The following is a 25,223-nucleotide window of genomic DNA, read 5'->3' on the forward strand; positions in this document are numbered from 1 at the left end:
TTCTGTGGATCCTTTCCACGATGCCCAAGGACTCTAACAATGACCCATTATTTCACTATTCACAGTACTCATCCAAGTGTAGTTTTCCATTCTGAATGTTGACGCTGAAAAACTCTTGCACTGACACTTAAGTGGGAAAAGGAACAGCTATGGTTTCTTTCTTGAAAAGAGAATCTGAAAATGATCAAGTCTCAGGTAATTTGGGGGGATCTGGAGGTTGCACGTGCATTTGCTATCCCACTGTGTCTCACCTCTTGAAAGTACTATCAGTTTTAGGGACAACTGAGAGGGCACTACTGCATTCGTTATCATGTTTCCTTTGTAAATGTTTTAGGGAGTATTTGTTTGTTTCCTTTTATTTTTTTTGTTAAGATGGAGGACCGGAATTAGACCTTACTTTGTTTACTTCTGCACTGACGTGCAATGAGGGAACAGTTGTTGTTTCTGTGGTCTGTCTGAGGCCGTGACAAGGCTTTCAGATTAGGCTACTATCCAAATTCCTGAATCTTAAATCATTTGATTTTCAATTTATTTTCTTATAAAAAGTATTTTTAGGGTAACAAAGCAAATTAGTGCTTAAATTCTTTCACCCGTCCCAGTTATTCCTTCGTTACTTCTGCTGGTGCTCGAGTCAATACACATCTCCAAAATGTCTCTGAAGTTGCTTGAGGCAAAGGAATCAGCCTGCAGGTTTGCTGTCAGAACAATGTTAATTCAGCACCTCCAATAATGCAGGTAATGTGTAGTGGTTGGATGTAGACAGTTTTCTGTTTCTCAGAATAGCTGGCAGCTTTTCTGTATTGATTAGAGATGGATCATTAGATGTTCAAATATTGAAGATAAAAGGGTTTTAAAACAGCATCGTTTTGCCAACAACTCAAAAAAATTAGTGTTACTAATTAAACCCAGTCCTTATTCTTCATCTTTTATCCCCCTTTTCTTTCTGCATTTTCAAGGCAGTGTTGAAAAAGGAGTTGAGTCAGCACATAGGGGCTGACTCTTGCAATAGTTGGATCTTAATTTTTCAGATTCCAGGTTTATATAACATACATCTCCAGAATGTCTATTGTCGCTTTTCTCTAAATAGAAGACAGTGAATCTAATATGGATTCTTTTAATCTTTTTGTCATTCAAATAGACCAACCATAAATTTAGAACCTGTTAATTTTTTTTTCTTTTTTTAGTTAAAACACAATATGCTGGGTAATGTTCTTTTTTCCCTCCCCACTTTCTCGTTATAAGAAGATAAGATTTTTGCAGTACTTTTTTTTCTTTTTTCTTTCCTCAAGGCTTTTCTATTGGAAATTATTTGAGGTGCATATTACCAGATTTATTAAAATTCTGACAGGACTACCTTTGCTGTTAGTGAGCTATGGCTGTGCTGTAGGCTTACAGGAAAGTTCATCTCAAAAGCTTCGCCATGGTATTAAATGATGCAGACTACAGCTGGAATACACAGTTGTGTACAGTTGTGCACAGACACAGTTGGCTTGTTTCAATGGAAAACATTTCATTCTCTTGCAGAATAGATCCTTATTTCCTCACTGGTGATGATCTCTACCTTACCTGGCTAGCAGAAGCTGCCTGGAAAGGTCTATATTCCACATTCTCACCAGTCTGATCTATCCTGAAAAAAATATCCATCCAAAACAGTGACCTGATCAATTGCTGGTTATGGTCCAAGACCCAGTGAACAGCCTAGAGAGCCATCAGTTTGCCAGTGATAAGTATGATAAGAAGCTGTGTCTTTTTACCATGCAGAGAACAAAGACATTGCTTCTCCATGGCCAAGGGTGTACTGTCAGATTTGCTGCCTGCAAGGCTGTGGAGGAAGAGCATCTGTGTCTTCAAGTGCTGCTACTCCTGTGTTTAGTGGGCAGTTCTAGATGCCGTGCTGTGGGAACAGTCCATTCTGCTAAATGGGATGTGTGATAGTGGTATGTGGAAGATGATGGCAGATGCAGAAAGGTGGGTTATGTCTGAGTTTGAGGATAAACATACAGCAGGGAGGAGCACACAAGCTGCCTGTGCTTGTTTTGTAGCAGTTGAGCTAACAGCCAGGTGCTCTGTGGGTGATGCCCCCAGTCCCATGTCTTACTCAAAACCAAGTCGTGGTGCTACATGCAGCAGCCAGGTTAGAAAAATATTCACCCTCAAGCAGCCTTGAGCCTTCAGCATCACTAGTAACTCCATCAGGAGTCACAGGATAGAAGCTGATGAAGCTGTTAATTACAGTTACTTTGTTGGAGCAAATCCCCAGTGGTGAGAATTTGTGGTTTGGCAGCTGGACTGACAGCACTTCAGATGACAGAGGTGTGCAGTGCTAAGGCAGGGAACTAAAGCTGCAGCAACTCGGCCAGTTTTATCAGGAGAAAAACTTTATTTATCAGAGCCCCATTTTTAGCCCTGTTGTTCTGATAAAACCTGGCTGCAAGGGTTAGATTGCTAATTATTTTTTGCACGTGTGTATGAAGCTGGGGAGCTGGTGGAAGTGAGATGTTCAGTATAAACGCTTAAAAAAGATCCAGGGATGGGGAAATAGAGTTATTTCTTACAGTGTCATGGCAACCAGCTCTGCCCAGAGGAGGCATCTTATTAATTACGATAAATAATTAGGAACAACATAGAGTAAAGTGAAGGAAAACAGTTGAGAGGAATGTGAGGCAGCTAAGCTTCTCAGCAGTGCAAGAAATGTGCTGTATCAATACTGGCAAACTTCAGCAGAGGCTTGAAGGAGACTTGGGGGAGGGAATTAACAAGATAGAGGGGAAAAAAAACCTGATGGTAGAAACTTATTCAAACAATGTAGTGAAACAAAAGCTTAGTTTTGTTGAAAAATGGATTTTTGTTCACAGTGAGGTATTTTGCAACAAGAAATTAATATACACAAGCTAGGGTTTTTCTTTTTTTGCTCCTCAGCTGTCTCTGTCTTTGTTTTCAAGGGAGCAGAGAAGTTCTCTTTTGTTCATTTTCTTTCTTTTCTCTTAAGCTCTTTTCTTACACTGAAAACAAACTGGCAAGGAATCCTTCTCTTTGTTTTCTGCTTGAAAGGTTTTAAAAAATCAGAGGAAACATTGCTTTATTTAAAAAAAAAAACTTTTCACTTTGATGGTATAAAAAGTGAAAAAATGAGTGATTAAGAAAACGTCTCATTTCTGTGTGATATTTCATTCTGAATTTTTCTGTGAAAAAATATAACATAGAGAACTGAAGTAAAAAATTCCGAGTGAAATGAAATTGCTTCTCTTTCTCTGTAAGATATTTGTATACATATCAAATACGTGGTGGTGGCTGTGATATTATTAGCATCATTTTTCTTTAGTTCCCTCTTGCTTCAATAACAACACCTACCCTTCTGTATAAACAGTGTCTGTGTTGCAGTGAACTTAGTGAAAGCAGATGCTGAAAACATCAAATCATTTCCCAAAGGCCATTTGCCATGCCTTTGGGAAATTTTGCATGCAGGTTCTGGAAGGAGGAGATGAATTTGTGTGCTTATTGCCAAACCTGAAACTCTCCAACATCAGCAGATAGTTTCCATTGACCTCAGTAAATTTTGGATCATGACCTCTGGGAAAAATGCGTTTAATGTAAGTAAGAAACATGGTAGGTTAGCTTGCAAATTTGGTTCAAAGTGTTTTTATTTAGGTTAGGTGAATGTGTTACACTTATTAATGTGTACTTACAGGAATAAACACTTGCATAAAGTGAGAAATATGTGAAAGGTTGTTTCTCCCAAACCATCAGTAGAGGAGATGAAGAGGCTCTGCTCCTCAGATAATAAATTCCAATGCCTTAAAAGATTAAAAGAAATATTTGCAATTTGATCAAAGAAACTGTGGGGAATAAAATGAGCTCTGCTGGGACTGATTTTGCGAAACTGAATAAAAATGTAAAGAAAACAGCTTTGCAAAGTCAACTACAATTAATAGTTCAGTATAAAATGAATGTACCGTATCGCAAAGGGTTGGAAACAAGCAGGCTGGAAGGCCTGAGAAGATGCTCTAATAAATGAGTTGTTTAATTTCATTTCATTGCATTTGAAGACTTCATCCTGCAAGGCTTTTAGCTGTTTCTTACTCACAGAAGTATTCAGTGTGAGGGACAACTGAACGTGAATGATATCTACCAGCACTGGTAGCACTAACAGGATTAAGTCGTTAACACAGAGGGACCAAAAAACCTCAGCAAACAGTCAAACTTCCCCTTCCACTTAGATTTCCTATTCTGCGTATAATTTAAGCAATGGAAATATAATTGTGTGACACTGGAACTGCCGAACTGGGAGGCTGAAAATGCATTTTAAAAACCAACGCTTACTCTTGCTGCTAAAGAATTAATGTTTGAGAGGCATCCCATAGCTGTCAAATGCTTAGTTGACATCTAGATGTCTTCGTTTTGTCAAACCTCTCACGTATTTTCACTGGACTTTAAGGGTGAATTTATTCATTGTTGGATAACATTCAAGAGCAGCTTTATCTGTATTTGCCCTGCTCTGAGAAATAGCCAGCACTTCTTATAGCAGAAAGATGATAATATCTTCCCAATTAGTGGGACCTAAGCCATGATGCTAGCATAAGCCTAAAAAAATCTAAGAAGCAATTTAATATTAGCCTGATTTTTTTTAATTCTTTGCCTCACAGTTGTATATGAGTGCAGCTTTACTCCCTTGTGCAGCAGGTCTTTTTTCTTCTTAATCCTGAAATTAGGGGTACTGGTTTGATGTATCAATCCCTCCACAGAAGCAGTTGTGAAAAGGACAGATGAAATTCAGTGTCAGCACATATAGACAAAAAATAGCTAGCTATACCTGTGCAATAATGATTTCTGAACCAGAGGTCAATTAGACGAGGGCTTTAACGATGGGAAAGCACAGCACAGGAAAGCTTGGAGAAACAAAGAGTGGTGCACAGAAGGTGCAGAGGAGCCATTCCTCACAAGGGGAGCTGGGGGGGGTCATTGTAATGCTGGTGCAGCAGGACTAAATGGTGTGACTAAATACCTCGCTGCATTCGATAGTAGCAGGACAAGGGAAAATGGTTTTAAGTTGAAGGAGGGAAGATTTAGGTTGAATGTCAGGGGGAAGTTCTTTACAATAAGAGAGTGAGGATAAGATAATAATAAGATAAGTGAGGTGCTGGAACAGGCTGCCCAGAGAGGCTGTGGTTGGATGGGGCCATGGGCTTGTATTAAATGTTGAGGTTGGAGGCCCTGCATGTGGCAGGGGGGTTGAAGATTAATGACCCTTGAGGTCCCTTCCAATCCAAGCCTTTCTATGATTCTATGATATGATTCTATGATGATGCTTGGTGAGAAAAAGCAGAAATAGTTTTTTTGAAAGAAATTAGGTATTCTCAGTGGAGAGATCTGGTTGCTGATCAATAAATGCCTGTGCTTGCATGCAGTACACAGTATAGAAAGTTCCTGGACCTTGGGTTCGTGGAGATGAAGAAAATGCCCTGCACACCTTCTTTCTTATGGTCATACCAAAAGTATTCATGAGGAGCTGCAGTCAGGAAAGGGATTTTGGCCTCCATGGGCTGTTGGTGTGATGCTATGTGTCACTGTTGTCACTGTTTGCAGCTCCCAGGGCTATATGCCAATCAGCATTTTCCAGACCACTTCTGGAGCTGTACAGTGAGAACACCATCATCACACAGAGGGTGACTTTGTTGCAAGATGAAAGAGCAGAATAAATGTATTTAAGTGAAATGGGACATTTAAAAATGCTGCTAAACAACCACAAAAAAGGCAAAGGAAAGTGATAAAATGCACTCAATTACTCTCTTCTGATGCTCTCCAGACATCAATATAATTTCATTGACTTCAGTGAAATTAGTGTTAATGTTGGAATGGAAATACAGCAAATTTAATTCCAGAATCTCCTTCCGGGAACGGTGAGCAAGAAAACAAGGGTAATCAGATAGAAACAAGTGCTGATCAGAAGGAGCTAGGCAGGGAGGAGGAGTGTTGCAGGACGGCTGCCAGGAAATACAGATGCTTTTCCCATCTCACGTAGTTATGCACATTTTGGCAATGCATCCACAGTGGCTGAAGTGAAGAGCTAGACTTGTTTTCTTTCTTCTGATTGATTGGTGCATGCAGTCTTTCATCGTTCTGTTGAACATGGAAGGATTTCTTGCAACATCAGTAGCTGCTGCTGTTTCCCGCAGCATTGGTTTGCTTGGTATTGTGGAGAATTGGGGCACTGGTGGGAGACATGCTTGATGTAGTATTTAGGCAGCTTTTGTTTCATCTGAAAACAGTCCTGTCTGTGACCTTTGGAGTGCTGATGTCTAGTTCTGCATTCACCTTACTGCCTGTCATTATGTTCTTGTGAGGGAAAATGCAGAAGTACGTTTAGAGGATTGCATGTCATTTTACCACACTGTTGTTCATCAGTGGAGCAGTTTGTGGCACTGGCAAACATGAATGTGGGCTAAGAAGTGGAAAACACACATGTTTTTGCAGCTAGGTTTCACTATAATTGCTTTAGAGAACAACTACCACCAAGTCCCTGAAGAAGCCATCTGGTCCAGAGGCAGTTTGGCATCTACCATAGCTAAATCAATACTGAGATAAAGGTTGTGAGCAGTGTGTAGTGAGTGCTCCATTTTTTCTTGTGCTCTTAACACATTTTTTGTGTCAAAATGGAATTTTCTTCCACTGATTACATTCTAAAGGCTGGAAATCGAGACAGGAGGAAAAAATATTTTGATATAAATTACTTCAGTTTTGTAAACATGAAGGTGAATTGTCTAAAGTCTTTCTGGGTTACTTTTTGTTTTGTCCTCTTGTTACTTCAAGGGAAGACCCACTTAATTTAAGACAGGCTTTCAACATCAGCACATAAAACTTCAGAGACAGAATTTTGCTCTGTTCTGTCCAGATCCTGAATTTGAAGAAAAGAAAATGTGAGGGGACATTTCTGTGTGTGTGGATGACTTGTATGAGTGAGAATCAGCGTTTGGTTCAATTATGTCAGTTCTGTGGTCACTTCACAAAGCAGAATTGTTCTGAAAATAACGGGATGTAAGCATCACCTCCAGATTGGAGGTTTTTAGTATTTAACAGTGTTAAGTGCTTCGTTTTCTTCCTCCTAAAAATACCCTTTAATTACATACAAGACCTGTCCTCAGGGACTGCAGGCTGATTAATTAAAATACAGAAGGAAGGAACTACTGCCTAGAAACAGCACTGTTTTACCTGTGCTCAGTCTCATTGTTTTCAGGAAGTTACTGTGCAAGTGATACTCTGTTATGCTAACTGCTGTATTTTCCTTACCTTTCACGGCCACGCATGGCCAGTGTTTTATAGCTGAGATCATTTACCTAATTGTTCTGATTCCTTTCTTATTAATTGTGTTGAGAAGCAAATTGAACATCTAATTAAATAAATAAACAATGTTAGATCTGGGAGAAGTAGAAAGACTGAGAAAATTAGGAGACTAGAAGGAAGAGTGATGGTTGCAGAATGCCTGAGCCCATTCATACTGTATGTTCACCTCTACTTACACATACAGTCATATCTGTGCATACCTACATGGTGTAGATACATGTTGTCTTTCTGAGTGTCTGCACACCATCATCTGTATGTGGTACAAATTTTTTATGTTGGCATATGGGGAAAAAAGGAGCCTGGAAGGAGAGAGCTAGAAGCTAGAAATATCTTCCACTGCAGTTAAGTACTTGGAAGGTGTGTTTACAAATTTCCTATTGTATTTTAACAAGACAGGCAGTTTAGGTAGTATACCTTGGAGCTCAAGTGATGTTCTGGCATCCTGCCTCCAGCAACATTGCTGTCCTGGGTTTATCTTAATGTGACAAAAGCTTGGTATTCCACTAAAAAAATCCCTTAAAAATACTGAAGAAAGGGGGGAAAAATGTAGGAAAAAGAATAAATAAATAAATAAATAAATAAAAATGAAAACCCAAAGCCCAAATCTAGCAACAAGCTGTCAAGTTGTTTCATACAGTAATACTGACAGCTGCCAACTTTACACAGATAATTTTTTTTTTCCTGGAAATGATTACTTCTGAGAGACTGTTGGTTCCCATGCTTCCTTCCATATTGTACTTCAGGAGGTCCTATGCAGCCTGTACTTGCTCCTGGTGACAAGTCTGACACAAGGAGACACAGAGGAGGACAGATGGGATGGTTTTAATCCACAGGTGTAAGCACTAGCCAGTAAAAACACTGAAGACCAGCTGCTCCAGAAAAGCAGCTTTTATTCTTTGATGGAGAAAGGAATGTGAAGGATTTCTGTGATGGGTGATTGTTTGACAGGCACCGCTGAAACTTTTTTGAAATGATGGAGATTTGCATGGAAATGAGGCAATGCTAAGAATAATATTCAAAATGGAGAAAATGATAAAGGAGAAAGGGAGCAAAGTGTAGGAGATGTGCAGTTGCTGGCATTCATGGGGAACATAATTTTCATGAATTTTGGTTATCTTCCTCACTGCTTTCCTTTTGCACTTCAATGCTTTTTGGGAAGTGATTGCCTTAGTATTAACATTTACTATGGCAGAGGACTTCTTGCAGCATCTCAAATACTAGATGGGCTGTTTGGTGAGGAGGTGTTGGATTTCTGGAGAAATAAAAATAAAAAGCATTAGTATTAAGAAATGGTTTAGTTCATTTTAACAATTTATGCTTCTCTCTATTCATGTTGTACTCTTTATAAGTGGAAACTTAAATATTCCTCCACCAATTGTCACCACCAGAGATTGTGACCCACTAGGTCCAATTTCTACTGCATATGAAATAGGTAGAAAAAGCCTCTCAGTCTCTTACAGCAGAGGTCTCAGGGAAACAGTTTCCACAGTTAAGGCTCCTTCACTACAAGACAGATTTTTCAGGTGATGTGAGGTTTTGCTGCTCAGTTAACAGAGGTTATGCTGTTTGTCCTGCTGCCTGTTATGGTGCAGCCACCACCGTTTTTAGGCTGTGTCTGCCTGCTTGCTCACCTCCATGGAATAATACAGTGAAGAAGAAGCAGAATCAAGACATGGCAAAGCTTTTCAGATGAAAGAAAATGCCAGAAATTGCATATGAATGCCAAGAGAAGATCACTAAACCCGTGCAGGGCTATGCAGCACAGAGTGGTCTAATCGCATGGGGTGACTGTGGTAAGGTGTGCTGAGCAGGGAAGATACTGTACATGAGCTGTAACCTCAAGCTGCTTAGACAGCTGCACTGTCAGACCTAGGCAGCCCTTGGTGCTTAAATTCAGGAGGTATTTTTTCTGTCTATGCTGCCAAGGAACCTTAGCCAACTTCTGCTGCTATCGCTTGCTTCCTATGGATTGGAAGCTGGACATGCTAATAGGTATGGGAAACACAAACCTTAATTTAATTGAAGTCTGTCTCAGCAAACCATGGTAGTGTACTTTGTACCAATTTGGCTTGTCTTGGATTGGAACTGTGTCCCAAAATATAGCACATCACATTTGCATGGCAAAGAGGCATCAGAGCTCTAAACTAAATATTTTCCTTTTTCTAAGTGCTCTTATAAACAAAAATGCTGCTGTTAAAAATTAGTGACTGCACAAGTGCAGTTGAAAGCTCTTGTTTTTATAAGAATTTATGAGGAAAGTATGCAAAATGTGTGACTGCATCCAAAGCAGCTGTTCCACTCAGCTGTGCAAACAGCAGCCCATGTAAAGAAAAGAACAGGCAAGTGTCAGTTCCTACAGTTTACTACTGATGATCCTTGTAATTACATAATTATTTAGTTCTTGTCAAATATCTCATCAGTGCAAGCAGAGATTTTACAAATCTATCATTATTATCATTATCCTCTTAATTTAGAGTTTGCATAACTGTGTTGTCAGAAAGTGTTGAGTCAGGAGAGCAGGGGTGAATCTCACTTGGAGCCATGGAGGAGCTGTACATCTTCTGTGGACAGCAGTGTGAGACAGATGAGTGCATGGAGGACCACCACCTCCCTGTGCTGGCAATGTGGGACATACATCTGGATGCAGGAACTGTATGTAGAGCATATAGGCTATATGGGTGATGGATTCATGCTGGTGCAATAATTTCTTGAGCACAGTTGCATCCAGCACTCCCCTTATTTTAGCAGTCAGGTGATTATGATGGGAAGTGCAGTGCTGAAATTCACTGCAGAGTCCAGGTCTTTGGCTGGACATAGCAAGGCATTGGTGTGGCTTATGGGAGGATAAATACATTGGGTTATTTGGCACAGAAATTGCAGTGATATGACTGCAGGTGTACTAGGAGGAAAGAGGTTGTTGCTTTTTTTTTTTTCTACTTGCACTGCCTGCAGCTGTTTTGCAGTCTGAGTGACTGCATGGAGGAAAGGAGTAACAGAAAACTGCTCTGCTTTTCAAATAGCTCACACATTTGTATTTGGAGCTTGCATCTAATTATGTGTAGTATCTACAAAGCTGGATTTATGTCTCCAATCTTTTATAAGATTAATCAAATAATCTTAGAAGAGTGCCTAATACCAAAAATTCTTTGAAGAAGGTGCAGCTAGCCTCTGCAGCATGCAAAAATAAGTATCCATGTTTTTTCCAGAACTGAGGCTTCACTTTCTTTGAAATTGACTTAAAAGTATATTGTATAACCTTAAATAATACTTTATCATAAAGCACACCATAGAGAAAATTTCATTTCTCAGTCAAGTCTTCAATGCGTGAAGGCAGATGTTCCTATTTGGATTTGTTTAACCTACAGTCAGGATAACAGGGGATCTGAAATACTTTGGGATAATTTCAGTAAATCTGAGTCTTCTTTCTTTTTTTAATGAAAATTCCTTGTTTTTAAACAGTCCTAAATTTTTATATAACACTGTTGCTAAATCATGCAAAAATGTTTTATGCCTGTATGAGTATAGTAGCGCAACACACATTTTAGACATAAAAATATGTACCACTTAGATCCTCCTGTATAATTTAGGGAACACTTCTTTAACGCAGAAGAGTTAAAATGGAAATTAAGATAACAGTTGATCCATCTTTAGGACTGAGCAGAAATATTTCCACATCATTATTTTAAATGGATCGGTATGAAATCTTGTGAAGACTGTTTGAGATTTACCTGGATGGGGCAATTAAGTAAGTGAGCATCGCATGTCTGTAGGAAACAGAAGAATTATGGAGGTCTCTGACCCATTCAAGAGAAGATGAATAAATGGTGTCTGACCTAGCCAGTCATTTCAAGGAATCAGCTAAAGTAATTTCCCCTCCAGCCTGTGTGGCATCATTTCTTCCTTTTTGCTTGAGCTTCTCGCAAAAGGAGAGACTAAATTAAAACTATTGAAGTGTATGTGTGATTTTAGAGATTGCTTAAATCCTCGTGCATTCAGGAGTCGCACAGTATTTTATAAGCTTCAAAACCTCTTGCAAATGATCTTTGCTTCCAATTCTCCCCGCCAAAAATAATTAAAATCCAGCCAAAAGTGAAAGGCCTTCAGTAACGCTCCTCTGCCTTTGTTTATTAAAGGTAGTGTCCACACCTGCCCCTGTGACATTTGCTCATTAAGCAAGTGTTCCTTTGCAAATTATGGGTCTCTTACAGAGAGCTTTCAGCTCTTATAAGCTGAGGAGTGCCCATTAGCAGTGCCCACACATCTCAGGCTGCCAGCTGTCCATGCAGAGAATAGCCAGCTGAGGAGCAGAACCAGCTCACCTCCCTGGTCCGGCCCCTCTCTGTGATGTTTGCTGCGCCCATCCTCAAGTTGAGTGCCTGTAAGCAAATGTAACTTGTATGCAGGCTCTGTGGCTTGTAGGCTTGTGAATTCTGGCTCACTGGAGTTCTATGGGATAATGTTTCCATCAGATTTTGCAATCTTATTTATTCTATCCTTAATTTCTTGAGCAGACGTGCTCTCTTTAGGTACAACTTTCCAGGATCCTATATTAAGAGACACAGAGCTAGAATTTCTCTTCTGGCAGAGCATTTGCTACAAATATTCCCTGCCAAAGAGTTTTTATTTTTGCAGAGGAGGGTGTATGTGCCATTTGCTTCAGACAAGCTGTTTTAGCCATGGCACACATAACTGTTTCCAGCCTGGCAAGTATCAGAGCTGAGTATTTTTTTTTCCTTATCTAACAGGGCACTGTGTCACGTTTTCAATCAGCCTGTGTCTTTTCCTGGGGTTTACGTGGCCAGGTTGCACTGAGTGCACTGCCATTTTTATTCACATGACAGAATGTGAATATAGCTCCAGAATTTAATACATTTCAGTCATGCAGAAAGGCAGGGTTGTGGGGCCAGTTCTGATTTCTCTTTACCTTTATGGTCGGAGTCATTTTAACACTGCATCATCAGAAGGTGAGAAAGGGAGATGTTCTGCGCTCACATATCTGATGAGCTGAGTTTGAGATAAATGAGCACATCAGAAGGATGAAGAATGTCACACTTGGAAGTGGTACTTTGTCAAGCTTGTCCAGCTGCAAAATCCAGAGGAGCAAAGAAAGCTGAAAAGAACCCAATGCAGGGGGCATCCATCCATCCTAAACTTTTCATGATATTAATGTTCATATACTCAGAGAAGTGTTGCTATCTGTACAGGTGGGCACAGAGATATGGAAAACCCTTTAGTGGCTAGCAAACATGAAACAATGATCAGTAAAGCAAGGGGGTGGGGGGGAATTAATTGCCCTTTGCAGAGAGCTTTATTTTTCATAATCACATAGAGTATTCATCTGCTGTGCTCTTTAAAACTGAAAGCTTGTTCATCTACACTCCTCTCTGTAAGACCTTATTCAGTACAGTCTTGTCATTTGAGATTCAAAAAACCCCTTTGACTGTGATGAAACAGCGAACGTTGTATTTCTCATGAACTCCAGCATCTAATTTTTATACTAATGTAGTGAAGCACAGTGCGATATGGAAATACACTTTTTTTTATATCGAATAGGCCTTAGGAAAGCATGATGTTTCTTTAAAAATGCCATCTTTCGAGTAGGGATGATAAACAATATTAAATAACTGTGAAACAGAGTGAGCTTTCTGGAATGATATAGACGTGTTGTATTGAGGGAAGACATTATGCACTGAGAGACAGAAAGCATTTTTCCTTTCACAATGGGTTATTCTTTGCCATTTCTGTTTTGTTTTGTTTTGTTTTAAATGCAATGTGGAAATGCATAGCTGAACTTCAGTATACAGTACCTCTGAGTAAAGATTATTAAAAATGACAGGCAGACTTCTGTGTATTTGATAATGTCAAGAGCAGAAGTGAAGTGCCATGCATTGGCATTATGAGAAATCAGAATAATTCTGTTTTCTGCAAAACCTGTGTTGCTTAATGGAGGAATGTCATTTTGGGCTTCCTTGCAAGGGTAATTATATTGTGACTCAATAAGGAGCTTTAAACTTCCTTGGCTTTAAGACTATCTTTCAATCCACCACCGTTCATGATAGCATGAGCAAAGGTGTACATTTATGGTTTTGCTTGAGTGCTTTGTCAGATTTAGGCTTCAGATATCAACCGTCCTCTTTCAGAGTTTCACCGCATCGCTCTTGCAGTGGTATACGGAATATGGTGCCTTATCAATTGGAAAGGCTTACTCAGAACGTGTGGTTTTCTTGAATACGGCATGTCATTCTTTAGAACAACTCACCAGGCTACGCTTGAAAGTAAAGATAGCATGTTTAGAAAGGGGAGAATCAAACCAGAAAAGAAGGTAATGCCAAGAGTGGCTTTGAGGGAGTGCTTCCTGCTCTGCCTTGTCCTCCTCTTGTCCTACTGGCCATACACCTGGGAATTTCTATTGTTAGCTGATGCCATTTTTCTGTCTTTGAAATCATTAGTGACTGGCATTTTAATGGAGCATGCATATTTATTTTTAATTGTCTTTGTGATTTATTTTTTTTTTTTTTCCAGCTCTTCTTTATGCAACTATTTTTGGAAACGTCACCACAATTTTCCAGCAGATGTATGCCAACACCAACCGATACCATGAAATGCTGAACAATGTGAGAGATTTCCTAAAATTATATCAAGTCCCAAAAGGCCTTAGTGAAAGAGTCATGGATTACATTGTCTCAACCTGGTCCATGTCCAAAGGAATTGACACAGAGAAGGTATGAGTACATGAGGTAACAATTTAGATAGAGTTTGTATATATTGTATGCTTTCTTTGAAACAGAACTGTGTAACGGCATGTAACTTACTAACAAATTCTTAACTGCATGCTACTCCCTTATTATGGTTGTGGTTGGACCAAAAATGGAATGTTGTCAAAAATGGTGATTGTGCCACTTTGGAAATTTGCCTTTTATCATTATGGTAAATGTTTTCTGCTTTCTAGTCTTGCTTTGCCAAAACGCTAAACAGTTTTAATGTACTTAATTATTGAAATCAACAGGAAATTCATCTTCAAATTATATCTGAGGACATAATTTAATGTCAAACCTACACTAATCAGTATTTTCTGAAAAGTATTGGCATCTGTGAGTTGCAATGAAATGAGTTTGATTGGTTTGGACCTTCTGCTGATGTCCAGGACATTGACATTCCCATCAGCCTAATTAGTATAACATTTAATGGCAGCAGAGATTGATCTTGAGCTGAAATCTCTCAACTAGAACTTAAGGCCTTTGGTTGCCATGAAGATGCAGAAAATGCGGTAGTGTTGTCAGCTGTGCTGGGTGGAAGTCCTACCTGACTTTTGCCCTCAGAAAGGAGTGGTTATTCAGGTGTCTTCAAAGGTCTGTTAAGGAAAAGGTTGTTTGCACAGTGTCTCATCCATTTTCGGGTTGGACCGAGTGAACTGTCCTCTGAGCTTCTCTCTCTGAGAGGTGTGTAGTGAAGTCTACCTAGCTTTGGGCTGGATGTTTTAGAGAGCTGGAATCAGATGGGAGGGTTTCCACCTGTAGTGCCTAGAATGAATATTTTAAGATTTAGAATTGCTGGAGACTGGTGATGTTCCTTCGACATCTGTAGAGCTGATACACATCAGCTGAAGTTAGGCTCTCAGGCTCCAATTTCCATGAAGTTTTGCTGCCTGAGAACTTACAAAGCAATTTTCTGAGGGAGGGCAAGGTATTGTCACGGCAAATTAATGTCCTAAAATGTACAGTGTTTACAGAGCTTTGAAGTTCTTGCTTTGTCTAAATCTATTGTGTAGTATGGGATGATGATGCAGTTTGTTCAGACATGCAAAATTAAAGTTGCTACACTGACAAATTTAGTTTTACATCATGCTGGTGCAACAACAGTTATCATACTCATTTTCTGCAATGAAATTCAGTTTACCATACCAAATATAACAATATTAATTAATACAGATTTTGACTTTTTGGTTCAGTATGCCTCATTCCTTAATATGTTAATTTCTTATACACTAATACCCTAACTTCCAAATGCTGACTCATACAATGTTAGAAGTGAGCTTTTCTATTGTAAACTACAATAAATGCATTCAGTCTTACAGTGTAAACTAAAAAACATGTGAAAATGGAACTTTCATTTGCATTTATTTCCTTGTAGTTAAGCCAGAATACTGTATTATTCTGCCACAGTTTCATTAGATTTTAATGATGCTCTGCAGTTAATGAGGAAAACCTATGCTTTAATTACTGAAATTTCCTTCCATAGTTTCCACATGTCCGGTTTTATAGCTTATAAAAATGCAGTTAGAGCTATAATCTTCAGCTTGTGGTAAGCAGTGTTCTCTGGTCTGTAAGACAGTAATGGCTGCTTAGCTAGATAATTGATATGGCTGTAAAATCTGTGACTTAGGTTTTTAACAATTTTCCCTTGGTAAAGACTTGCCTAAACTTAGGCCTGGATCCAAAACCTATTTATAACAGTGGAAGGATTTCAGGAACCTCTGCATCTGGACATCAGTATTTGGATCTAATCGAACTTCCCAGAAAAGCCAGTGTTGCAGAAGAACAGAGACGAGATAAACGTAAGAACTTGAGCATCGGTTTGAATATGTTGGTATTTTGTATCCCCTACAGCCTGCAAGTCTGCAAAAGCAACAGCACCAGCAGCCCTTAGTGCCCACACTGAGCATCCCTGAGTCTGTATGAGAGCTTAAGGCAGTTTGCTTTTGGCTTCAGGACCTTAACTGAAGATTGATGTAGTGAAGATTGGTTTTGGAAGAAGGGTAGAAAGCTGTTTCATAACACAACAGTTTTCCTACCTTTATTTCCACTCTGGACAGTGTTGTGATATGCTTCACTGAGACAAATTAGAAAATGTAAATCCCAGCTGAGAGTTGAGGGGGACAGTGGTACAGTTCCAGAGGCTAGTCTTGTAGGGTGGAGCATTCCTCTTCCATTAGTTCCATCTTTATCCCTTCAAGTCCACTTTAAGGCACTCTGCATTTAAATCGAATCCATCTGTGCTAACCCCAGAGCATCAGGTGGATGGAAGCACGCTATAGAGACCTCCAAGGTACACAGGCTTAAATTTATTACCATTAACATAGTGAGGCTAGCAAGATTACGCTGCACCTGCAGCTGAGCTGCTAAATCCAGACAGTGCTCCAGTGTATGTTGGAATAGGGGATTACTGACCCAGGTCTTGACTAGCTTCTCTTGCTCACCTTAGCAGCCTGGTCATTGCCTTCGGGGCTCCTTCCAGTCCGGATTTTAAAGCTCCAACAGTGAGATCCTACCCAGTCTGTAGTCCAGATATTTTTGGATCAAATGAGTTCCCATTCCAGTTCTTTTTAAGTCTTTCACTAAGCTTATTATCCTGCAAAGCACGTATGCTCACAACACGTGGAAATTAGTGAAGAGTTTCTAAACTTTCCAGTTTCCGTCAGACAGTTTCCGTCATCCACGGTTGTTTTTAAACCTAACGTACATTATTACATCCTAAACTGTTCCAAATATACCTACACTGTCACACTGGAATGTGTTTTGCAACATCACTTGCCACAGATTTACAATACATTTCATTCAGTCACTCAGCATGTTGAAATGGCTTTGTTTTGAAATCTAAATTCAGAGGACAAGAAGATTAATATATGTAAGAAGTGTTACAGTAGGTTCCTATGGTGATGAACCATCCTAGCAATTTGAGGTACTAAAAATAAGCACGTGTATGTGCTTCTTTGATAAGTAAAGATTTTAACTTCATGCACTTGAATTTGAAGTACAGTTTGATTGGAATTACTACCATTTAACATGTGTAGATGTGTTGTGTCAGAACTCACATATCTACCTTTGAATGACACTTTTCTAAATAAGATGTTAGCTAAAACCAGAAAGGATGAGTCCGTATCAGACAAGCAGCGAAGACAAAGTGGAAGTTAGCATGGAGAAAAATTAATGAAAATCTAGTCCTTGCTGCTTGTGGGAAATGTCTGTCTCAAACAGAACTTTGTTTTAAAGCTTCCATTGATTGTGTTTACATGTGGGAGAGGTGTTGATCTTCCACACCGAAGCAATGGTGCCTTAAGCACACAGATTAGACTTCACTGTTCTCCTTGGGCACAGCTCATCTTCAAATCCAATCTTCAAACCACAGCACTTCAACCTGTCTCTGAGTGTTCACAAATAAGGAATTAACAATGACACTAAAAGCATTAGTGTATTTATTATTATTACTTAAGGGGAAGCAAGTGGCCTATGATCTATAATCTTAAATCACTTGAACGTTAGAGCCCTGCTCTGACAGCTAGGATGATGTATGTAGTACATGCACATGGACTCTGTCTCCTGGAGTAACACTGGCTCAGACGAGATGGAATTTATTTTTACATTTAATACTGTATGTTTTGGGGTTATTCATCTAATAATGACCAAAATCATCAAAAAACTAATAAACCCTTATATACTTAAACAGGATTTCTGACACAGCAGAATGTGTTTCTTGGGTTTGTTTTTTTTTTTTTTTGAGAGAGGTATAAAACAGGTCAGTGCATTCTCTGCATATTGTTACTTTTAAGCAGCTGAAAAAAATCTGTAGAGTAGTAATCCATGAAACACACACTGAATTCAAACCTCTTAAGTTTTTATTGAAATCTACTAGGCTGCAAATGAAAAATTCATAGATATTAGCTCTTCTACGAGAAATAGGTCATTATATGTGAAAGCAGAACAGCCATTAACATACACATACAGATGTCTCAAGGTCTCATCTAATGATAGCATTCTGAAATGTCAGAGATTTTCTGTTCTTGACCTCCATGCTGTTGTATGGCTTAGGATTTGCTCAGAAAGCAATTAAATAAATGCTTATCATGTTTTAATAGTCAGTTTGTTCAGAAAAGCCGTAGGTTGGAAGAAGAAAATGCTTCTATTTAGTCTGAACCTAAGCATCACTGGCAATTCAAATGAATGCCAATTCCACATTGAAATGACTGAAAAGGAAATCTGGGAAAGTAGTATTAAAACTATTCATTACTGGCCCACTAAGCTTTCATTTAGGAGAGATAGGTTTATGGCAAATAGACACAGTTTGTAACTTTATTAAACATTAGTCTACAAAGTACAGCGCAGTTTAGTTATGTTTGTTCTCAGTAAGATTTTCAAGAGCTACAGTAAGAATTACCAACACCCAGAGAAAAACAGGGAAATCAGGCTGCCATTCCTACGGTGCCCCACCACATAGAGGTGTCTGTAATTGCTGGCTGGACTTTCTCCTGGATGACTGATGTACAAGGCTTCCAAGCTTCATGGCCAGAGATCTACAAAATTAGGCGTGACAGCTACCCACAATCCCATGCTGAAGAGGGAAGGTAAAAACCATTTGGACAAGTATTTTTGTTTCGTTGTAGAGGCGAGGTTGTTGGTCGTTCCTTGCAGATCGGGACGAGGTGAACAAGAAGTCTCCCCTCACCTCAGAGAGCTGAGCTAGGACCAGGTACAGTTGCAATCCACGGTTGTTTGGAGAGCGGGCTGCAGGAGAGACGGTCAGGGTCTCACTGTCCTTCGCAGAGGTCCAAGCACGGGGTCTGTGCACCAGTGGGGCTTTGTGTTTCACCTTAATGAATGGTATGGATGATTCACCTCCAGTATGCACTGTGCAGAGCCAGAAAAGATTGTCCACAATCTTGGATGTGCTGAGTTTGGGTTGACGCAGGTTGAAATATGAACCTCTCATACTTGAGTGAATGCCATTTCTATAAATGATGGCTGTAGGGCAGCTCATGAACTCTTTGCCTGGGGGGTAGAATCACCTGCTGTGGATGGGTTGAGTGTTTCCCTGAGCATTACCACCAAGGGCATGTTGCTGATAGAGGAACTGTCATTTCCAAAGACCACACCTTGGGGAATGATCACATCTCAGGGACCTCCAGAGGTCCCTTCCAACCTCAGCATTCTCTGATTCTGTCTTCTTCAGATCTGTTTTCTTACAACTTTCCTCCTTGAATGATATTTTTACAAAATGCTGCCTGTTAAAAAATTAAGCTACTTCCAGCAGAAGCATGAAATAAAAACTGTTGATCAATTCCATTCTTCCAAGGATGACTTTCGTGCCAAAAGTTGTTAATCTAAACAGTGTTGTGACTTGATTCTTTGATGTTAACTATATTATTTCTGTTGTTTATTTTTCTTTCTGTCACCTAAAAAACCATAACTGTAATGATGAAATTCCCTGTACTGTGCTATCTTCTGCCTCATCAGAAAGTCATGATTGTGTTTGGGACAGACATTATTGCAAAACCAAACTCAATAAAACCTTTAACTGTACAGAAATTTAGACAAGTTGTGATCCATTACTTTTGCCCATCAGTGGATGTTCTTAGTGTTGTTCTTGCTACGTTTTTCTTGCATTAGACAACTCAACATGTTCTGTACTGAAGAACCAGTTCAATCCTTACAGCAAATTTTGATACTTCTTATCTTTCTGCAGTTTTCCAGACCTTTAGCTGGATCCCGTTGTGTTTGACAATACTGAATTTAATGTACTGTAGAGATCAGCAGATAATTTAATGTCTCTAACGTCTCAGCTAAAATGTGGTTAGCTTCGGTATTATATTCTACTAAACCTAACCATTGTGATCACTATTTTAGGTCATGTATCATTAATAAGAAAACAACTCAAGCTTAGCTTACTAAACTTGATTTTTCAGATGTGAGAGTTTAAATCCACGTGACTTTGGAATTTAGACAGTTAATTTAAAATGAAACACAGTGTTGCTGCTTAGATTGAGTTCTTGGTGCCAAGGTACTCAGTGATGTATTAAAGATTACCCTAATGCATGCAGGGTTAATAACTGCTCAGTTCCACACATCACCTTTGAGCTACTTCCAAAATTATCGGCTTATTACAGGAAAATGCTCTGTGATTTGCCCATCAGCTGTTTTCTTCCCTTTGTCTCTTTGGCTCCAGACCAGTGCAAAATGTAACACCTTTAGCTTGGTCTGCAAAAGAATTCAACACTGAAATGAGCCAAAAACTTCTAAAAATCTGAATAATTTGGTCAGGTGCCTAGAAGGTGGTGTGGTTTTTGGAAAGATCTGACCTCATTTACTGCCAGATACGGCTGAAAGTCCAGAAAATAAAAAGACCGATCTGGACGATGGCAGGATAGAAGCCATAGGAGTTTATTTATTATTGAAGTTGACATTACTGAATATCTCCAGTACTTGCTGCAGTTATTCATTTAAAAAACAGTCCTTGTTATTCCTCTGCTAAGACTGTCTAAGCTCTTCATTTGAACGTTAATCAATATATCCACTAGTACAACCCTGAGAAAGTGAGAATTTCGTGTGCTGAAAGAGAATTACAAAGAGATACCATTTGTGATTCACTGGCTTCTGTCCTCTTTGTTAACAAGTCTTAACAGATTCTGTAATATTTGCTAAGCCATCCCATAGTGTTTTCTAGCTGGCAAAGATTTTTTTAAGTACTTAAACCCTTCCTAAAAGCTATTATTTTGACACATTCTTAATCTGTACAGTTTTTGTTTCGATTCATTTGCTTTTCTTTGAGTTCTTTATGATCTCTGTTCCCTGTAGAGCCCTTTGAACTGTGCAAGGGGCTTATCTTAAACTGCCTGAGTATGTCAAGGAGATGGATGGGAGAGGAAAAAAATCAAATTGAACCTCCTTAGGAATTTTATTTCCCCCTTTCCAGATTTTAAGTGGAAAAGATAGCAAAGTATCTTATGCCAATTCCCTGTGAGTCTTCCAGAGCTTTTCCCAATCTCTAGCAGCAACCAGGAGCGTTTCACTTACCACCAGCATTTTGGATATGCCATGGGATGTTCTAGTTACTGTGGCAGTGCTGAGTCTCCACACTGAGTACACTTTGCTTTGTGTCAGCTGAATGCCAAGGAGCAGTGAGTGCTTAGGACAGAACTCAGCAATTTATACTGACTTTGAGGAGTTTTAATTTCCTACAAAAAGAAGGTAGGTGATAAATGTTATTCTATGCTTTACTTTGTCTTCTCTCAGCTTTATAGTGGTTCAGATCTTTGTGGATACACGTGTACTGTTCACGTGCAGCATGGATCCTGGCTTCTTCTAGTTAGAAATGCAACTTACACAATCAGATTTTCCTCTAGGGTGGTTTCAGTTTTCTCTTCCAATTTCGCATGGAAACTATCAGATTCTGGTTTTTTTAATGATGTTTGGATGACTGTGAAGTCTGTGGCCACAGATTTGTTATGGAGCAGCTTCTGCAGCAGCACACAAGTATCAGGTCCCTGGGGGCAGCTGCTCTAAGTTGTGTGCTCCAAAGCCATCAGCTGGTAAAGCATTACAGTCAGCAGCCTTAATATCCTGACTTACTTATAAACTGCAGATTTCACCGAGAAAGGTCTTGAATCCTCTAAGGAAATTTCCTCTTCAAAAGCTTGTCTTGGTGGTTTCTAGATACACTGCAGAAACAAGGATTCAAACAAATGTCCTGGCTGAACTTTCATTCTGCTAACAAAAGTGCTGAAGGCATTTCGCTAAAAGAGAAATGATAGATTGAGCTTTACAGGTTATCTTCTTCCTTAAACTGAATTTCTTTTTACAATCATGTAAGTGCATTTGTGCACTGTAAGTACAACCATAGGACCCACCTATGACTGCGTTGCTCTTCCTTTCTATCTTTTTAGCTGCATGCTAACTTGAAAATGCTGATGTCTCGTTTAAGAGCCTTTTACAAGAGAAATGTCTGATTCTTGTGTTACCAATAAAGCATCTTTTTCAGAAGTTCTCAAGTTGAGGTGCTCATTTTATCATTTTCTGCTCTTACTGTGGAAACAGGAAAATTACTCCTACTCTGTGTCACCAACAAACCCTTTTTACAGTATGGCTAAAAGTGATATCAGAGAAACTGATGGTTTCTTTGAGACTCCTCCTGAATTCCTGATGTTGGTATTTGTAAACACAAACAGTGTTGCTGCAAAGTCAGCTTGGAGCTCATGAAGACTTGTCCTTGCAGCATGCACTAAACACATACCTTGATATTGAGATCATCTGTCTCTGCTCTTTTACTTCCTCCCATATATGTGTCTGCAGTTGTCTTGATTGCTCAAAGCCTCTTTACCAAATATTTCAGCATTAAGCATTTCTTATAATTTTGTCATCTGTTTCATTCTCTCAGATGCTAGATCTCAGTACTAGCAGAGTAGCAGGCAATAAAACTGAAGTCTCGTTTAAGAATATTCATCCCTGGCTAACTCTTGGATCGTTACTCATTTACTGTTGTACTTGTTGATAAATGATATCTCCATGTATCTCCATTCAGTAATATGTCATTAGGAGAATCATGTTATCACAACATCAGCAAATCCCTGCATTATGCTAAGACTGGCTTTTTGTGTGCAGTAGTATTTTTTCTGGCTCTTTATTTGACAAAGTGTGATGATAGATATGTTTGTTTTGACTACAAAAAGAGTAATGCTTTGAGCTCTCACATTTAATAACCTGTATTTAACTCTGTATTTGTGAGGAAACAATATGCTTCTTTGCATCCAAGTTACTTTCATTTTGACCAGCTCAGTTCATCTACCCTTCAAAAGACGAAGGGTCTTAGAATATACATGAGTCTTACAGTAACATCTTCTGCAACAGTTTAATCAATTTCAGATGCATTTAAGGCATCGTTCAACTATTGTTCCTGCAGTTTGGAAGCTTAGAAGATAGAATTTGGAAATCAAAATCGTGTATACGCACATTTCTGTTAAGAACAGTGTTGGACAATTCACAGCTCATGGCCTTGTTAAGTCAAAAGCAGTTACATTAGTGGAAGCATTAGAGACATGAAAAGTTCCTAACAATGATTTAGACCCAACAGGAGATAAAAATGTTAAAAATCATCAATCATGATGCCAAAGGAAGCAGAATTTTTTCATGCAGTTATTCTTGTGAAGAAGAAAGGTGGCATGTTTCTATTTGAAAATAAAAACTAGCTTTCTGTTTGATTCAGAAGTATCCAAATGTATTTTTAAAACTAGAAAAATGAAGGTGTCTTCATATTTCTATTCGTAAATGAGATAACTCAGGTGAGTGTAAATTTGTAAAGCTGACATTTGCTCCTCATAAAATTATGGAAAAAGTGATACAGAATACGTTCACCAGTGACTCAGAGAAGATATTATTACTGATGCAAATGATGGTTTATGGAGAATATGTCTTGTCAGATGTGTTTATTATTAATTTTTTACGATAAAACAGGCTTATGGTTTTTGAACCTGTTCTGTACAACACTTTGTTACAGAAAAATAGCATTAAGCAAAATTAACCTAGTCTCTATCAAATCAAATACAAACTAATTACCTGTGATATCTGGGAGGGTTGTTGTAAGTGAGACAAGGAAGTTTCCAAGGAGATACTGTGCATTACAGTGTTAGACACAAGAAGCATCATCTCTGTTGTTTATTTGAGACTGAGAGTTGACACGACTGTATTTTATAAACACCAAGATGTGGAAGAGATTTCTGATGATTGCAAGTTTTTTATCAGAGCAAGGTGATGCGAACCACTGGCTATTAGATGAAATCCGAACAAAACACATTTCAGTAACAGCATGTTTTATAAGAGAGTTGTCCATTGGTACAACTAACCTATATAATTTAAAAACATTAAATCAAGGCCTTCTAGACTATAATTTTACCAGGTATTTTGGGACTGATATGAAAAGTATGAAAAGTATGAATGAGCTGACCCATAATGGGAAGAAGTTAGTACATATGGTTGCATAACCCCTTGTAGACTGGGAAAGCATACATCCATGTGCAAACTTGCTGTCATAGTACAGAGAATAAGAGGATGAACTCCTCCTCTTTCACCCTTTTGCATTCATTATGTATTTGACAGCAAAACACTTTGATCTATCGAGACAAGAAGGGGTCTAGATTAAACTAGAAAATCATCATCATTGTTTTCCCATTCTATGCTTTTGGATCTTCTAGGAATACTTTACAATAACTTGTTTTATACCTCTTCAGTGTTAAACAAAAATGAAAGTCATGACTTTACTTCTGAATTAATATGCCTCTAAGTCTATTAGGGTTTCCAGAGTCTCCCTCTGTTTGCTAATTTTCAATGTTAGTCAGCACACTGACCCAGTGCCCCTCTTTCACCAACTGTCTGCAGAGCAAGCTGCCAGATAAATTCTGTAGAATGAGGAATTAGGAAGTGCTGTTGATCTGCATTCTTCTTTACATGACTCTGAGTGCTCTTCATCTTCTTCCTTTTTCCATTATTTAACCTAGCAAAACATTACAAGGTTTTGTATGTTTCTCAGGGCAATTAGCTTCCACACAGAGAGACGTGCATTTCAGAACTGTAAGGATGCTGGTGTGTTTAGGAGGATGTGCAAATACTAAACATTTTACATGCCTAATAACACCCACAGGTTTTCATTTTTTTCTTCAGGTGTATTTATTTTACTGTTTCGATAGGGAAAGCTATTGAAGGTAAGGACTTAAAGGCCTTATGTAATTGATCTGCAGTAAATACATCTTCACCTTTGCTGGGCAGTTTTCATTCGCCTTTACTTTACATTTCATAAGGTTTCCTAGTACTTTCTTTTTGCTCTAAGCTCAAACTCTTTGGGTTTTCTAGTCTGTAAGCCCTCCTGGGCAGGTTACTTACTGTATGTCTGTACAGTGCTGAAACAAAACCCTAGGTATGTTTGGATACGTGTTGGTAAGTGCTCGCCTGCATCAACACTTTTGAAGATTAGGTTTCCAGATGCGACTAAATCTGTTGGTTTGGATTGTGAGTGGTCTGCCTTTGCATATCTTCAAGCTTCTTCAGCTCTGAGTGTCCATCCTGTGCTCCTGCAGGGACTGAGCATAGCAGTGGGTGGATGGTCTAGGCACCAAGTATGGAGGGACA

The 25,223-nt window shown here is 39.0% G+C and overlaps 1 protein-coding gene across 2 annotated transcripts in view; it reads left to right on the forward strand.

Moving 5' to 3' along the window:
* The window catches only part of KCNH5 (potassium voltage-gated channel subfamily H member 5), a 149,974-nt gene that overhangs the window by 81,801 nt on the left and 42,950 nt on the right, over nt 1–25,223 (forward strand). For both annotated transcript variants that reach the window (XM_048947624.1, XM_048947625.1), the window contains one exon: nt 13,861–14,060. In XM_048947624.1, coding sequence (XP_048803581.1) covers nt 13,861–14,060 — 200 coding nt within the window. The remainder of the gene's footprint in view (nt 1–13,860; nt 14,061–25,223) is intronic.

The sequence above is a fragment of the Lagopus muta genome, chromosome 6 (genome assembly GCF_023343835.1).
Source record: "Lagopus muta isolate bLagMut1 chromosome 6, bLagMut1 primary, whole genome shotgun sequence".
NCBI classification, from domain to species: Eukaryota; Metazoa; Chordata; class Aves; order Galliformes; family Phasianidae; genus Lagopus; species Lagopus muta.